The sequence below is a fragment of the Lontra canadensis genome, unplaced genomic scaffold (genome assembly GCF_010015895.1).
Source record: "Lontra canadensis isolate GAN:19392208 unplaced genomic scaffold, GSC_riverotter_1.0 scaffold3, whole genome shotgun sequence".
Classification (NCBI taxonomy): Eukaryota; Metazoa; Chordata; class Mammalia; order Carnivora; family Mustelidae; genus Lontra; species Lontra canadensis.
The window spans coordinates 47006905-47025665 of record NW_022630997.1 but is presented as its reverse complement, the minus strand read 5'-3'; the positions used below and the strand labels follow the sequence as shown (position 1 = coordinate 47025665).

Sequence of the window (18761 nt, the reverse complement as noted above, 5' to 3'; positions counted from 1 at the left end):
AACCTTGATACTAGAAGTTGATGACAATACAAGAAAAAAAATTATCAGACCAACATCCTTCATGAATACAGACCTAAAATCTTTAATAAAATATTAGCAAATTAAGCCCAATAATATATATAAAGCATAACATATAATGCCCAAGTGGAATCCCAGGAATGCAAGGTTGGTGTATCATTCAAATATCAATGAATTTCACTACGTTTCAGGAAAAAAAGTCAGAAAAGAAAAAAAATGGCTTGTTCATCTCAACAGATGCACAGAAAAGCATCTAGCAAAATTCAGGAACTCTTCATAATAAATATTCAGTGCAAAACAGGAATAGATGGGGACTTCTTCAAACAGATAAAAGCCCACCTAAAAAACACAAAACACTACTGAATGCTTTCTTTTTAAGATCAGGAACTAGGGAAGGATGTCTACTACAACAACAACCATTAATAGTCAATATCGTAGGTAAGTCTTATTAGTCAATAAGGGAAGAAAATAACATGCTTTCATGTACATAAAAAATCCAAATGAATCTGTAAGAGAATTACTGAAACTAATAAATTAATCTACCAAGGTCACAGGGAATAAGACCAATACACAAAATACAACTGAATTTCTCCATACTACCAATAAACAAGTGGAAAATAAAAAAATTAGTAAATTCATTTATAATAACAACAAAATATTTTGGAATAAATTTAACAAAAGATGTTTAAAACCTCAGAACTGCAAAACATTGCTGACAGAAAACAGAGACCCAAATACATAAAGATATATACTTTGTTCACAAATAGTAAAAGACTAATAAGACTCAATAAATGGAAAAAAAAAAAGAAAAAGAAGTAGAAAGAAAAAAGAAATTTGACTCAACTCTAGTTTTTTAAAAAGCAGCAATACAAAAAAATTTTTAGCACAACAGAAGAAATCTGAATATGCCTGGATAGTCAGGTGGATGATATTATAGAATTACAGTTAATTTCCATAAGAAAAATAATAGTATTGCTGTTATATAGGAAAATGCCCAAAAAGAGGAATGCTGAGGTGGCATCGGGATTTACTTTCAAACAACAAGAAAAAAGTATATACATACACATGGAAAAGCAAATGTGACAGCATGTTAATAATTACTGAATCTAGAATAGAGGGTATGTGCCTATTTCGTTTGTCTTTCAATGTTTCTTTGTATATAAAGATATTCAAAATAAAAACTGGAGTAAAGTGACTGAAAAGGACTTCAAAACAAAGTCTGAGGAAGAAAATTTTAGGCAAAGAGAAGAGCATGAGCTAAAAGGAAAAATTTCATAGGGAAATTAGTTTTAGAGTTAATAAATGATAGACTCAGAATGGTATTTTATTAAAATTTTCTGTTGATGGTGTGAAATATAGTCAAAAGTAAGTACAGAGGCTGGTGGAGGGAAACAAATCAAGATATTGAAAATTCAAGATTTCTAGATAATAAGAAAGAATGCAGAGGCTGTGGTAGCTAACTGATATCGAAGAGTCAAAACCAACTTCAAAATTCAAGCATGAGGAACTGAAAACACAAACTGGCAACACAAACACCAAAGTCAGGAAGAGAAGACAGTTTTGGTAGGAGAGGATAGCTGGGAAGGACAAGAAATTTAGTATTAAGTCATTTTTCATTTTAAAATGATGGCAAGAGAAAGGTTTGCCTAAAACACTTAACTGAGAACATTTTCCTTAAAGACGACAAAACTGTGGCTGGAGATGAGAGAGAGGTAGAAAGTAAAACAAAAAGGGCCAAATACAGACCACTAGGAAAGATGGCACATTTAGGAGAAGAAAATAAGACATCAAAAAAAACCAATCTGATCTACACACAAACTAAATAAAACTAGCTAAATATTCTACAAAATATAACAAAGTAGGTGCTTATAATTAAAAAAAAAAAACTAAACCAACTAAACAACATTCAAAAAGGAACAAAAGAAATCATTAAGTAGAGGTATGAGACAGTGCTTATGTCCAAACAGGTGCTCTATAACCACAAGATGAATGAATGGACAAATAAGATTAGAAATACACACACACACACACACACAGACAAACACACACGGAGTTTGTGCTTCTAATGACACCTCACACTTTCACTGAAATGCAAATTTTACCTGAAAATCCCTCGGATGTTATGTTCCACAAATAAAATAATAAAAGCTATCATTATGGACCACTAAGTAGACGCCATGTACATTACCTCATTTAATCTTTAAGACAACCCTATGACACAGACACTATTATTATCACATAGATGAATATACTAAGGCTTAGAGTTCAAGAATCTTAACCAAGGTCACACAGCTAAGAGCCAGAACTCTAACACAGACTTCTGTTACACACATGCACTTTTTTTTTTTTTTTTTAAGATTTTACTTATTTATTTGTCAGAGAGAGCACAAGCAGGGGAGTGGCAGGCAGTGGGAAAAACAGGCTTCCCACTGAGCAAGGAGCCCAATATGGGACTTGATCCCAGAACCCTGGAATCATGACCTCAACTAAAGGAATACACTTAACCAACTTCCTTGCACTCTTTATTTTTTTTAATACACATGCATTCTGAGGGCACGTAGGTGGCTCAGTCAGTTAAGCACTGACCGTTGATTTCAACTCAGGTCATGATCTCAAGGTTGTGAGATGGGAGCCCATGTGGTGCTCCACGATTAGTGGGGAGTTTGCTTGAAATTCTCTTCCTTTGCCCCTCCCCATGCACACATGCACACTCTCTTTAATAAAATCTTAAAAAAAAAAAACAAAACCACCTTCTTAACTCACTATATGACAATTTTATTCCTCAATATATGTTCATATATATATGAATACATATGAATATGACTATTTGCATAGATAAATGTGTGCAACATATATTTAGAATATATACAAAAACATACTTTGTATTAATGTTTAAAATTGTAATCAAGGGGTGCCTGACTGGTTCAGTCAGAAGAGCATGTGACTCTTGATCTTGAGGTCATGAGTTTGAGCCCCACATCGGTTGTAGAGATTACTTAAAAATAAATAAACTTTGGGTGCCTGGGTGGCTCAGTGGTTTAAAGCCTCTGCCTTCAGCTCAGGTCATGATCCCAGGGTCTTGGGATCGAGCCCCGCATCGGGCTCTCTGCTTAGCAGAGAGCCTGCTTCCTCCTCGCTCTCTCTCTGCCTGCCTCTCTGCCTACTTGTGATCTCTGTCCGTCAAATAAATAAATTAAATTTAAAAAATAATAATAATAAAAATAAATAAATAAACTTTATTTTATTATTTTCTTAAGATTTTATTTATTTATTTGACAAGGGGCGAGGGGAGAACACAAGCAGGAAGAGTATCAGGCAGAGAGAGAAGCAGGCTCCCGCTGAGTAGGAAGCCCAATGTGGGGCTCAATCCCAGGACCCTGGGATCATGACCAGAGACAAAGGCAGCCACTTAACCAACTAAGCCACCCAGGCACCCCAATAAATAAACCAAAAAAATTTTTAAATAAATAAATAGTCACCAAGTATAACCAATGCTTGATTCTGTGGCCTCCTCTTAAGGGAACAAATAACCCAGTTTAAGAAGCACATGTTAATAATACTGCATTCACATCTGACTCTTGATTTCAGCTTAGGTCATTATCTCAGGGTCATGGCATGAAGTCCTGCATTGGGCTCCACATTCAGTGGGGAGTCAGCCTGAGATTCTCTCCTTTTTCTTGCTCCCCATGCCCTTGACATGTGCAAGCACGTGCATGTGCACTCTCTCATAAATAAATCTTTAAAAGAAAATAATGCTGCTGTCATTTTCAAAGTTGATACTTTTAATCCCTCTATTTGGTGACAAAAGCACTCTGAGTCTTTTTTTCACTGTTTGATTAAATTTATATCTGTGGTCAGGATACACATTTGGGAAAAACTGACCAGAGTAAAACTGCTATTTCTGGCTTTCAAATAAAATAAAGATACTTAGTTTATAAATGGCAATCAAAACCCTCATCCTAGAGCAGGGGTCAGCAAACTACGTATTGCCTGTGAGCCAAATCCTGCCCTCAGACTGTTTTTGTAAATAAAGTTTTACTGGAAAGGAGCCATGTCCCTCCATTTACATACTGTCTGCAGCAGAGGTGGTTTTTTTTTTGTTTGTTTGTTTTTTTGAGAGTTGAGTAATTTCAAGAGAAACCATATGGCTTGCAAGGCGTAAAATACTACTATCTTCACAGGTAAAATCTACAGGCCCTCGTCCTAGCATCTTTAGCGAAGCTCTTTCTACTAAAAAATAAAACATACACAATAATTACACAAAAAACTCTTTGCCTTTTCCCTCTCCAATATTTATGTTTATAAACATACACACCAACTTTTAATCACATTGGACCCTAAAATTTAGTGAGTCCTATACAAAATGACTCACATCTCACTGACCAATATACATTTTTATCTTAAATATTTTAGATTTTAAAAAGTAAACTGTAGTTTCCTTCACCAATAGCAACCAATGTTTGCAGTTTGTATATCCTGCAGATGGATGTTTTTGAAAAGAAGTGCTATGCTAGAATAAAAAACAATTCAGAAACCAGTTTTGGCTCAAAACAGACAAATATCAAATTTACACTGGGGGAAATTATGGCTGATACTTAATTCAGTCACAATGATTTAACTAAAGAGAAAATCAGTTAATACTGCTCTTAATAAAAACAGGGAAGTTAAACAAGAAGACTTCTCTAAAAGACCTGCATATATTTACGTATAAAATCAACAGTCTAAAAAAAAATATATGTATATACATACATACATACATACACACACACACACATTTGTATGGCAGATAACAAGGACATTATTTTCTCCAGGAAGCCTTCCTTTATTCTTCAGATTTATGAGCCCTCTTATGTGTTTTCATAGCACCCTTTATATTCCTCAATCTAGCACTTAGCATGCTTTATAACAAATGTTTATTTATTTGTATGTCTATACTGTTCTATATTTATAATCTCAACAAGGGCAGAAATCACATCTTTTCTTTATAACTGTATCCCTAATGTCTAATACAATGATAACATAGTAGGTTCTAAATAAACATTCGTGAAATGAATAAAAAAGAAGAAATCCCAAGTTTTAAACAACCTACATAGTAATATTATGGCCTAAAATATACAACATAAAATCTATGTATGTTTGATCATAACACTTCTATTTCACTTTTCATTACTGTTTAGTATTCTGGTTCATTAACCTCAGTTCAGAGGTGGTATATGTTAAGTATATATGTGTGCCTTATCTGTTTGGTTTATTTAAGTGTTCCTTAACAAAAAAATAAAAATTTGAAAATCATGGATTTAGAAGATTACCATGATATGTAGCAATTAGGCTAGAAATGCCAAGTCAGTCTTCTCTTTAGGTATATCAGTATCTCTACAATGTACTGTGTCAAAAACCACTAAACAATTGAACGACTTGCCAATAAACTCATTTATCTGGTAATATATCCATTCCTGACAGCAAGTACCAGAGCTATCTTTCTTATAATACCATTTGGAACACTGGGAATTATTTTTAACTTATAAGCTTTTGAAAGGACATGACATAAGGGAGGAACCAGTCATCCACATATCCTGAAATGATTAGTAAACACAGTCCAATTCTCTAGTTCCTAATCTAGTTCCTAATCCTTGACCAGTAGGTCAAGAAGGCAACTATTTGAGGAAACTTCTAATTTTCAACCATGGACCAAAGAGAAGGAATATAAATACAGTTGTCAGACAGAAGGTGTTTTTGAAAATACAAGTTTCTGATAAGCAACTTGGGTTTCACTAAAAATGAAAATGAATCATCCTTGATGATAATATCCACAACTATCTATTTGTGGCAGATTAGGACCAAGGAAAGTTTTCTTCAAAGTGAGGAGGAGGAGAAAGATAAGTGATTGCCCTAAGGACTCCCAGTAAGAGATGCTTCAAACATCAATGCTTCAGACATGATGTTTCAGACATTAATACCATTATCATTCTGCTTTTGAGTGTAACAACTTCAAACAACAACCCAGTTTCCTCATAACCCAATAAATCAAACTGAAAGTAGCCATTTCCCAAATGGTGGTGGTGGTGGTGGTGGTAACCAAATCAGTGCCTTATGAAAGTAGAATAATTACATATATTATATAATTTGAATAATACATTAATCGTGGGAAACTTTCAAGGCCAGTATTTTAATCCTTATTTTATAGATAATTCTCCATTTACATATATGATAAAGGAAAAGGCTTGTTCAAAAACCACACCGATAGGAAGCAGCAAAAATAGTCTTTTAACAATAAAATGCTACCTGCGATTATGTAAGTATGAACCTCTAAATGTAGGGGCATAAAATAAAAGCAAACCCCTTTCTAAACATGTTCTATTACCATACCCGCTAATAGAGAAGTACATTAGAAACAGCAGGGACTTTGGAAGCAGATTTGTATTTGTATTTTGACTCTCTTATTTATTGGTTTATGACCTTTGACATTTAGATTAAGGGGTTTTATAAACTACAGAGTTCAAAAAGTTAAATGAAGAATATATGTAAAGTGCTCACATGAATTAATGTAGAAGGGAGGTTCTAATCTTGGCCAGTGTTAAAATTATTTCCTCTTCCCTTTTAGCCAGCAAGAACATAGGATCCTAGTTTCTAGCATGGCTCCATCAAAAAAGTCTCTGGAGATGGAGTCCCATAGGGTTCTACCTCAGTACAAGTTGAGGCTTCTAAACTAGGCAAAGAACTTAAGTTACTTGCTCAAGTTCAGTCTTCAATTATTAAAAAAAAGTTCAATTTCTTCTCCTTCTCCCACCTTCCCTTTAACTTGTAAAGACACAGCTAAGGAAACCAATTTTTTTTTAAAGGAGTAATAAACAGATAAAGAAGAGAGTGAATAATTATTTGGCAATAGGGTCCAGCTGACAAAGGATGATTCATTGAAGTAACAGGAAAACAGAGTCCAGAGGAAAGAAAAAAAAAATCTAATTAATCTCTTGAATCCTAGACAAAAGGCACACAGAAAAGTAGAAACTCATCCTATGAAGACAGAGGATTTTAATAGAAGTTTACTGCAGAATTCAATTAACCCTAAAATGCTGCAAGAAAGCCTTATTCTGGGAAAGGCAAAAGAAAGAATGACTTGTGTTCCCACGGAAAGAAGTGTCAATCATCTCTTCAATTATAATAAGAGAATTACTAGGAATCTTGAACATACTCAATACCAAAGAAAAAAGTAAATTCAAGAAGTTTAACTGAGGAAATACCCAGGAACTTCACTAAAAGAGTAAGAAGGACTATCTCTTTTATCTCTTAATATTTACCTTTGCACTAGGCAAGAAGGGTCTGAAAATACTAAAGAAGCTATTAAGGAGAGGAAACTAAAGATTAAAGGTTCCAGTGTGTTTTTTAGTCATTCTAGAGATAAGAAACATATGCTTCTCTCCCTTAGGTCATGTCTCCCAAAATAGCTTCTCAAGAATACCAAATGGCATAACAGAGATATACCTACCAGCTGTCAGGGATGTCTCAAATCCATCTTTAATCAAACAGCTGAGACTCTACTTCTTCATGTAACTTTGAACTGCTACAAGTGTAAAGGGTACTATTTCTTACACTGGGAAGAAGGGCAGGAAAGAACAATAGGCAAATTAATGAATTACATATGGTTCCAATTTCAAGTTAGTCATTTGTTTCAAATGGAATATTCTACTTTGATTGAAACCATTAGTACCCAATAACAAAAGAACTTGAGTTTAAATATTCATAATCACAACCAGGATGCGATCTCTCATATAATAACCACTTATAAATGACAAAAATCATATTTAAACTAATTATGATCTTCACAAAGAAACGTAAGGAGATTTCTAATTCATTAGTATGCTATTGTTCTGCCCAACTACAGAGAAGTTATCTACAAATGCCTAACAAAGTCAAGTAAGACCAAAGCTCCAAAGTATGTATTATTTTTTTAAAGAAAAACTTAACTTTTCTAAATATCTGTAATCTGTATCTCTTAAGCTAACCTAAATCTATAATATTAATGTTAAAATAAACATCATCAATCTATTAGGCAGCATTGAGGAGAGAGGAAAATAAAAGAACTACTGGACATACCCTATGCAATATTTCTAAAACCTTTAATGCAGTATGAAGAAAATTGTTGAAAATTCTTCTTTCAGAGGGGGGGATGCCGATCTTGTAGAGTTTCAAAAGATGTACCACGACTTCCTTAAAAAGTTCTACAATCTTGAGGAATAGCGGAGGTTCAAGTACTGACCACCAGTTTTCTGTTATTAAAGGGTGAACATACAAAGAAAATAAATTTTTTAAAAAAGAATCACAATTTTCAAAATCATACAAGACTTTTCTTCTAAAAGCAGTACTCTTAACCCTCTCAAAATCCCAGGAAGATCCATATAACACAGTATTTTATGTAACATTTCTAGAGTTTACAGACATCATCCTACTCTCAAAGAATACTGTTCTGAAAGCTCTCAGAAGCAAAAATAAAGTACGAAACGTCTTCTGAATTCATTTCGTGGCTTCCTAAATTATAGTAAAAACTCAATACTATACCTAATATTAAAATCAGTTATTAAAAAGTGCTTTCAGGGTGGGCACCTGGCTAGCTCAACAGGAGGAGCATGGGACTCTTGATCTCAGGGTCAAGAGTTTGAGACCCATTTTGGACGTACAGATCACTAAAAATAATAAACTTTAAAAAAAACCCACACCACACCTTTAAAAAAAAGTGCTTTGAAAAACCAGAATGTTAATTTTTAAACATGCTAAAGACCCAATATTTAGGGATCTTTTCAAGTTTTATCTTTCAACCTAACATAAAGTTGAAATATTGTAAAGTACCACACCTTTAAAATGCAAGGTAATCCTGAAAATTGGATACTGAGAACTATGTAGAGTATTAACATGTCTGTTCTTCCCCACATATTTGTAGTTGTTAATTACAAACACCATAATCTTATGAGGCAGACAGAAATACAAAAACTTTTGACAACATGGAAGGAAATACTCTTGTGAGTCCCTGCTTCACTTACTGAGGATTCTACACTTTACTTAACTACTTCCTCTGCTCACTCTCAGCCTAAAACTTTCTGTACTGATTTTACGACTTCTATGTATCTTAGCTTCATAAATCAATAAATTCTATCAGCAAAGAAAGTACTACGTTAAATGTAGCAAGCAAACTATAATGGCCAGGAGACAGAGATGAAATCTATACAAATTGAGAAATTAAGTTGAGAAAAGTTTAGGCCAAAAAATTACAGTAGATAGAGACAGAACAACAAGATCAGATTAGTGGTAGAATCTCATCTACATTCAGAGAAATAAAATCAAACATGGGGAAATTAGCAGGTGAGAGATATACAAGGCAAAGAGTTTATAACAGAGTTCAAGAAGGATTTAATACCCATCTTTGCTCAGTTTTAATTGTACCTCCACCTTTACTTCTTTAATAGCAAGATCAAGAGGGACAAGGGAGGGGAAATACAGAAAACAGTTGGTTCTCTTCCCTGATACTGTCTCTGCTGTTGTTTGATTAAAATTTTAATATTTAACATGCTTTGCCTCTAATAACCAGCATGACTAGAAAAAAGCAATGAAAGGAAAAACAGGTTTATTTTTCTGTAAGACAGTGTCAAATAAGCAGGGTAGCAAAATTTCAGACAGCAAAAAAAAAAATTAAAAACTTATTAGCACCTTTATTTAAAGAGAAAAAATTACAAAAAAAAAAAAAAAAAAGACCAGAATTCTTACCAAGTACTTTCAGTGGTGCCTTTTCTAGGTTCACAAGAGCTGTACCAAAGGGAATTGCTATTGTTGTGAAATTGTTGGAATCACTCATCAGGGGGCATTCTGGTAGAGTAAGATAAAACCTCAATGCTTCAACATCAGGTAAGGAGCTAGTCAGTTTAGGAATAAGATTCTTTTCCAAACTAGCTGCCACCTATATTTTGACAAAAAGTAAAACCTACTTTATTTAAAATGAATGTACTTTCCAAAAACAAGGAGAAAAATCATAAACACAGCAAACATAAAATGGTTAAAAAAAAAATGTATCTTACAATGAATCACTGAATGTACTCTGAAACACAGGGAAAATTAATGCCTAAGCATTACTAAGAGCATTTTAAAACTCTGGTGTGTAAATTTCAATTTAAACTCTCTAGAGCTATACCTATATAGAAACTTAACCAACATGGTAATGTTAAGTATTAAAGGTCTACTTAAACATCTGGAGAGATTTAACAGATATTTGATAGCTAAGCTGTAAATGCTTTAAAATAAAACCTTATTTAATTCTTATATTGGCTTATATAATAGAATCATAAACAGCACATCACAATGAAATATCTAAAACTACAAAGTTGCTGGGCTATAAATATACAAAATAATATAAAGTTCAACAGGCTACATAACAAAATATAAAATACTTCAAGAACAAACCTGCTGAGATATCTGAGGATGATCAGGTTGTATAAGTTTGTGGAATAAAAGCCTAGCAGCATTCATATCAACCCCTGAAAATTTGGTGCCTGTTCTATAGTGATCATCATTGCTATAAAAGAGAAACAAAAAAAGAAGAGAGAGAGAAAAAAATAATAAATCCTTAAAGTTATTTCATTTATTTAATATATTACTTAATACAATCAATTTTAAAAATTGTGCATACCAAAGAATTACCACTTACCTAACAGCTAGAAAACTTCCATTTAGACAACCAGAGGAAGAAAATGTTCCATCTATTTCACTAAAAAGAAAGTTAAAAAATCCCCAAATCACAAAATGAGAAATCCAGTGTCCACATTTTTTAATCAAAATATTTAATATACTATTTAATGCCACAGAGCACTCCTCTATCCAATATTCAACTAGTATAAATCAGAATTTTACAAACTGCTAAATTACTAAAGGTTAAAGTAATACCGCTTATCCTAGACTTTCTAAAATTCATCAAACTGATCTGGTATTTTTCTTTCTTTCTTAAGCCTACAGCACCCACTACTCCCAAGGCAGTCTCCCATCCAAGTACTAACCAGGCCCAACCCTGCTTAGCTTCCAAAATCAAATGAGATTAGGTGCATTCAGGGTGGTATGATCACAGACACAAATCCGATGATGTGAAAAAAAAATATTTTTTTTACATAAACATATACATTTAATTTTCTTAATTATACAGGATGGTAAATCTAATATCAGATGTTATTATTTTTTCCTGAAATCCACCTTTTGGGGCTTTTAAGAAAAAATTTAACTTAGGAAAACAATCTGTAATTTAAAACAGCTTATCGGGGCTCCTGGGTGGCTCAGATGGTTAAGCATCTGCCTTTGGCTCAGGTCATGACCCTGGGGTCCTGGGATTGAGTCCCCCATCGGGCTCCCTACTCATTGGGGAGCCTGCTTCTTCCTCTGCCCCTCTCTCTGTCTCTCATGAATAAATAAATAAAATGTTTAAAGAAATAAAAAACAAATAAATAAAAACAGCTTATCAGATACAGTCTCTCATCCCCAAAACCAACACCACCTGCAACAACAGAAAACTCTAAATACTAAACAAGTTCATCTATAAGCAGAATATTCAAGAAAGATTTAATACTTAAATCTTTTAAGAAGCATAAAAGTTAAAAGACAGTGAACACTAAGAAGCTAGAAGTAACATTATTTCAAATCCAATCCTAGTGGCTGTGTTTAATATTTCAAGTTATCATTTAATATTATAAATATGAAAGAATTAAAACATATAAATATATTCAAATGAGAGCTCTTAAAGTATCATTATAGAAATTCCAGATATTTAAACTTATGTAAACTATTTGGTGAATGATTTTTTTTTTTTTAGTGAGTGATATTAATAAAATACTTATTTAAACAAAAACTTCTAAGTACAAGATAGCACTACCATGGAGCTAAGAAGTTGTGTTTGTGTTGGGTAGGAAAAATGTTTTTCTTACTTGGCTATCTCCACAGGCAACCTTCCAGAGGGGTAGCTCAGCCATTTTTGAATAAGAGCTTCATTCACAGTCCAGATCTGTTTTGAAGGATCAGGACATCTAAAGTCATCTGGTGGCCCACAGTTCTAAATTTAAAGTAAGTAGATTAGCCAGAGAGCAGATATATATATATAACTTAAACCAAGACAAGTTTCCACTATGTATTTCATTTTTTTAATCCAAGTATATCTCTACTAAATACCTGAAACAGTACTTGTCAACTGGATCAGAAAAATTCTGCAGACTTGGAGGCAAAAAGGCTTAAGGCAATTACTTTGTAACATACAAAGAACATTAATATGGGCTTTAAAAATTATTCAAAATTATCTGAGTTCAGTAATTACTTGTATGACTACTATTACCTGGGGATTAGAGTAATGTGAAAAGCTTTGATCGCCCCCTGAGAAAATTCTTTTCACACAGAAATATTCTTCAGAATCTGTAATAAAAATAAGATGTAAAGAAATTCAAGATTTATATGACACTTTCAGGCTATCAAATATGCTACTGGATTTTTCTCTTAATAATCTAACTCAACCAGACATCCTATTCAGCATTCAACAGTATAAAATGACTTGGAATATTTTGATTATTGTAGAAAAGAGACTGACTGAGTGACACACACTGAATGATTCTACAAGTATAACAAGCACTTGGTAAGTCTGCAAGTCTTTCTTCCAGCTTGCACAATAAAGCGGTGTTTCTAGTCAATGCCTTTTTTATCTCAATATATTTTAGTTTAAACTGAAGATGATGTAAAAATTGAACAAAGGGTATAAAAGCTCAGAAGAAAATAAAAATTAAGAATATTAATTTTTAAAAAAGAATGACAACAAACAAGCAAATGTTAAAACTTCTTGAGTAAAATACTTGATAATGCAAAATTTTCTTTTACTATAGCTGTACAAAAGTAAGATGACACTCACAGCTCTTAACTGGCAACTTTTTATCAATAAAACCCAAATCAACCACCTGGGTGGCACAGTCGATTAAGCTCTCTTTGTTTCCATTCAGGCTGAGATCTCAGGGCTGTGAGATCCAGCCCTATGTCAGGCTGTGTGCTGCTCTCAGTGGGAGTCTCCTTAAGACTCCCCCTTCTGAACCTCCCCCACCTGCACTGTCTCTCTCTCTGAAAAAAAATATATAAATCTTAAAACAAAAAACCCAAAAATCAAATCTAGTCCAAAATAATAAGCAAATTTAGTAGCAGTAAAATTAAGACAATAAAGTTCTTTTTCAAAAAGATATTCAATGCCTCGTCTTTTCTTCTCTTTTGCTTTTCAAAATAGAAAGAGCATCTATTATCAAAAGTACTGTGGGGGAGAAAAAAAAAAGGACTTCTGGGCTAGCACTTAGCAGTATCACATACCAAAACATCAAGCCCGATACTGGGCTAATTAAGTCTCATTATTTCCAAATATAATACATTTCTGTCATCCTACTCCTGACCCCCACCACCCTTTAGTTTGCTAGTTCTTTACCTTGTATGATTTGTAACCATGGCTGCTACAGAATTATAAATTCTTAAGGACCACATCTTAATTTCCTTGATTATTCCCTACTACCAAGCACAATGTTTGATTTGCAAAAGAACTCACTAAATATTTGTTAAATTTATCTAGCTCAAAACATACTGAGAACTTCAGAGTTCAAAACATCAACATGACTAAATTTTCCACAAGTACCAAGAATGCTCTATGGCAAAAATAACTTCTAAGAAGAGATTAAAAGGGTAAATCTAAAATATTAAATAAACCAATGATTCAACTTAAAATCTATTCTCTACATCATTTTCACAAATCTACTTAAAACTGTTAACTTCCTTAAAATATTTAGCAGGATGTTATTCATTTATCCCTAAAATGTGATTCTGCTCTCTATAATCAAGAAGAAAGATGAGTACAGTACATGAATAAGTTTCTTGGGGATATAAGGGAGGTACCAAAAATTATTTTTCTTAATTTCCTTGTAATCACTCCTCCAAAAAGTTTATAAAATCTAGTCATCTGTCTTAACAGCTTCTTGTAGACTGAATTTTGCTAATTGTATCCTCAAGGTTTCCCCTCATATTTCTCTTGGTCCTTCTGTACCTCCTGTAAATTGGTGGTTGGATCTTAAAAAGGCTTTAATTAAAGTCTGAATGTTTCAACAAAACTATTACAAGGTGGTAGCAGGAGCTGTTTTCCCATCAGGAAGCACATAATGTGTGGCTGAGTTCCTTTCTGCAATGTTAGGAACCACTGATGCTCAGTGCTTAGACCATTAATTCACTGTGCGTTGAAAAATGATGATATGCTAACATTACTTCCTCCTCTTATAGCTGGCCCATTAGCTTCCTTACCTACACAGTTTGTTACCCTGTAATAGAAAAAAATTAACTCGATCTTGTCCATTTATTTATTCATCTCTTGCTTTTTAAACTTCTATTTCTTTGACACTAAGGAGGATAACATTTTTTTTCAAAGGATTTTATTTATTTATTTGACAGAGAGAGCACAAGTAGGCAAAGTGGCAGGCAGAGGGAGAGGGAAAAGCAGGCTCTCCGCTGAGCAGGGAGCCCCATGCAGAGCTCAATCCCAGGACCCTGGGATCATGACCTGAGTCAAAGGCAGACACTTAACCGACTGAGCCACCCAGGCACCCTGATAATAATTTTTCTTGAAGATTTATTTATTTTGGAGAAGAAGAGTGCATGAGCAGGGGGAGGGGGAGGGAATCTCAAGCAGACTCTCTGCTGAGCGTGGAGTACCACATGGGGCTGGATCTCACAACCCTGAGATCATGACCTGAGCCAAAATCAAGACTAAACTGACTGAGCCACCCAGGCACTCCAAGAGGGTAATAATTTTTGCATGGGTTTTAGTAACATGAATTTCCTCTTTGGGCATTTCCATTAATTTCCTTTATCTACTGAGTGTGTTAATGTTTGTCTTATTTATTTATTAAGTGTCTCACTGTTTTTCTCACCAATATGTATGAGCACTTTGGATATTCAGGCTAATTAATCTTAGGCTGTATTTGCTACAACCATTTTTCTTTTTTCATTAAGATTTTATTTATTTATTTGACAGAGATCACAAGTAGGCAGAGAGGTAGGCAGAGAGAGGAAGGGAAGCAGGCTCCCTGCGGAGCAGAGAGCCTGATGCAGCGCTTGATCCCAGGACCCAGGGATCATGACCTGAGCTGAAGGCAGAGGCTTTAACCCACTGAGCCACCCAGGCACCCCTACAACCATTTTTCTTAAATAATAACTTAATTTTGATTCACACAAGATTTGTTTTTCCACTTAATCAAACGTATTTCATTGCCATAATACTGAGAAAGGCTTTCCCATTTCATGTGTTTCTGTTTTTTTTAGTAATCACTACATCCAAGGTGGGGCTCCAATTCACAGCCCCGATATCAAGAGTCACATGCTCTTTTGACTGAGGCAGCCAGGAACCCCAAGGCTTTTCTATGTTTGAATCAGAGAATTATTTTCTTAAGAACTTTCTAACATTTTTTAAAAAAGATTTTATTTATTTATTCATTTGACAGAGGAGACACAGCAAGAGAGGGAACGCAAGCAGGAGGAAAAAGAGAGTCAGGCTTCCTGCCAAGCAGGGAGCCTGATATGGGGCTGGATCCCAGGACCCAGAGATCATGAGGTGAGCCCAAGGCAGATGCTTAACGACTGAGCCATCCAGGTGCCTCAGAACTTTTTAACATTTAATTCTTTAATCCCTTTATAACTTAATGTACACTATTAGGTTACGATCTAAACTGACCTTTCCCCCCCAATTTTCATGTGTTGAGTAATTCTCCTCCCTTCTCAGATTAGTGATGCCTTGTTTTAAAAAGTTATGAAAAGGCACTACCTCTTCCACCCATAACCACAGCACTAAAAATCCTGACACTCTTCTCTAACAAAGTGTTCTCTCAAAGTCCTTCTCAATATGTATCTCCAAGAACCATTACCAACCAACTAGAGTTTGTACTTGAAATAAAACTTACATACAATACCTACATGGAATTCCCCTCTCCCTGGACTTTCCATTAAATTCGAATGATCTGAATATCTATGTATATACCAATTATCTGATTTGTTAGTTTTATGTAGTACATATTATCCTATCTACAAGGGCTATTTCACATTCTTCTTCGCTCTTTACAAAATACTTTCTACATGGTCAGAAAAAATTGTGAAGACTTTGAAACAGGGCACTCTCCCCACCAATACTAAGCCCTGAGCACCCTTTAGGAATCTCTCCACCTGAAAGGTATTACTGAGCTATTCACTATTCTGTAAATCGTACTTCTATTTAGGAGCAGTACTAACAGAGAGATACAACTATGTACGTGCTTTTCCTTTTTTAAGATTTTATTTACTTACCTGAGAGAAAGTGTGAATACAAGCAGGGGGAATGGCAGAGGGAGGCAGGCTCCCCACTGAGCAGGGAGCCCAACACACATTCAATCCCAGGACCCTGGGATCATGATGGGCTCAGAAAGACACTTAATCAACTAAGCCACCCAGGTGCCCGTGAATGTGCTTTTGATTTACAAGGAAAAAGGAGTACTTTTTGATGGTCTCTGAATTCTTTTATACTTTTAGGACATTCAGGACCCCAAATAGCTTTTTTTTTTAATTTTATTTTTTATAAACATATAATCTATTTTTATCCCCAGGGGTACAGGTCTGTGAATCGCCAGGTTTACACACTTCACAGCACTCACCATAGCACATACTCTCCCCAATGTCCATAACCCCACCCCCCCAACCCCCTGCCCCTCATCAACCCTCAGTTTGTTTTGTGAGATTAAGAGTTATTTATGGTTTGTCTCCCTCCCAATCCCATCTTGTTTCATTTACTCTTCTCCTACCCCCTTAACCCCCCCATGTTGCATCTCCTCTCCCTCATATCAGGGAGATCATATGATAGTTGTCTTTCTCCGATTGACTTATTTCGCTAAGCATGATACCCTCTAGTTCCATCCACGTCATCGCAAATGGCAAGATTTCATTTCTTTTGATGGCTGCATAGTATTCCATTGTGTATATATACCACATCTTCTTTATCCATTCGTCTGTTGATGGACATCTAGGTTCTTTCCATAGTTTGGCTATTGTAGACATTGCTGCTCTAAACATTCGGGTGCATGTGCCCCTTCGGATCACCACATTTGTATCTTTACGGTAAATACCCAGTAGTGCAATTGCTGGGTCATAGGGTAGTTCTATTTTCAACATTTTGAGGAACCTCCATGCTGCCCAAACAGCTTCTTAAACAGAGTTTAAGAGGTTAAAAAGCACCAATACTGTATTAGAATTTAAAGTTAAGGAGGAAAAAAAAAAAAAGGCTTTCTTTTCTTTTTTTTTTTTTTTTTAAAGATTTTATCTGCCGAGAGAGACTATGGGCATGCAAGCAGGGGTAGGCAGCAGGCAGAGGGAAAAGCAGGCTCTCTGCTGAACAAGGAGCCTGATGTGAGACTTGATCGCAGAACCCTGGGATCATGACCTGAGCTGAAGGCAGATCACTTAACCAACTGAGCCACCCAGGTGTCCCCCACCCCCCACTTTAAAAAAAAAAAGATTTATTTATTTTAGAGAGAGAGGAAGCACACAGAGCTGGGGGAGAAGCAGAGGAGTGAATCTTCAAGCAGATTCCCCTCTAAGCATGAAGACCATTGCAGGGCTCACTTCCAGGACCCTGAGATCATGACTTGAGCCAAAATCAAGAGTTGGATGCTTGATCAACTGAGCCACCCGGCACCCCTAAAACTACGAAAATTTAAAATATTGATTCAATTTAAAGATGAGCAATAATGAACATACTACATGTTAACAAAGAGAACATCTTAGTAATAAAATGAAAGTCATTTTGATTTCATGGACCCTCTGAGACAACACCACTATCCTGATGGAAGTCTGTTTGTTTTAGAACATGGAAGAATATAAATGAAGACAATGTAGCAAGTGAATTTTATTTGTCTTGGTTTATATTTTGTTCTGAAAGAAGCTATAAAATGTGTTAACATCTTAGCAAAGTCATTCAATTTTGAAGGGTGTGCTTCCATGGTTTAATGATTAATGCCTTCACCTACGATATAAAATATTATTGACTTTTTTTTGTAATCTGATAGAGAAAATTCTGTGTCTTATTAGAATAATCTTTGATGCTTTATATTGACTTTGTTTTTCATTATTTAAGGAGGGAAAAAAAACAAATGGTCCTCAGTTTTGGAAGAATTAAAAGTTCTTTTCAATCTTATTACCCTCCACATTTATTCTGAAATCTTTTACTGACACTTTGATAAAATAAGTAACCAAGTATTGTTTCTAACATCAACAGTTGTATCTTAATAAAGTGTTCAAATCTCCTCTCATGATTTCTTTGATTTTTTCCTTCCTGTTATGGGTTCAATTGTTTCCCCAAAATTCACATGCTGAAGTCTTAATCCCCAGTAACTCAGAATATAACTGTATTTAGAGATAGGCTTTAAAGAGGAGATGAAGGTAGAATGAACTTGTTAGGGTACTTGGTGGTGTCCTTATTATAAGAACACCTCTAGGTCACCCTCTATGGTGACCTAATGCAAACACACAGAGAAAAGGCCATGTGAGAACACAGAAAAAGGCAACCATTGCTAGCCAAAGAGAGAGGCCTCTGAAGAAACCCAAACTCCTAACATGACACCTTGATCATGGACTTCTAACCTCTAGAACGGTGAGAAAATAAATTTCTGTTGTATAAAGGCAGTTAGTCTGTGGTATTT

The 18761-nt window shown here is 34.8% G+C and overlaps 1 protein-coding gene and 1 pseudogene across 5 annotated transcripts in view; both read right to left on the bottom strand.

Moving 5' to 3' along the window:
* HERC4 (HECT and RLD domain containing E3 ubiquitin protein ligase 4) overlaps positions 1 to 18761 on the bottom strand; it is a 116477-nt gene that overhangs the window by 37908 nt on the left and 59808 nt on the right. For 3 of the 5 annotated variants that reach the window (XM_032841930.1, XM_032841940.1, XM_032841950.1), the window contains exons 9-14: positions 12368 to 12444; positions 11967 to 12091; positions 10706 to 10765; positions 10462 to 10573; positions 9772 to 9961; positions 8110 to 8282 (exon numbers count right to left, since the gene is read on the bottom strand). In XM_032841930.1, the coding sequence (XP_032697821.1) occupies positions 8110 to 8282; positions 9772 to 9961; positions 10462 to 10573; positions 10706 to 10765; positions 11967 to 12091; positions 12368 to 12444 (737 nt within the window). Of the gene's footprint in view, positions 1 to 7501; positions 7607 to 8109; positions 8283 to 9771; positions 9986 to 10461; positions 10574 to 10705; positions 10766 to 11966; positions 12092 to 12367; positions 12445 to 18761 lie in introns of those variants that run through there. The other 2 variants (XR_004380783.1, XM_032841960.1) reach the window with 2 other exon arrangements.
* LOC116858440 lies at positions 11002 to 11121 on the bottom strand (annotated as a pseudogene).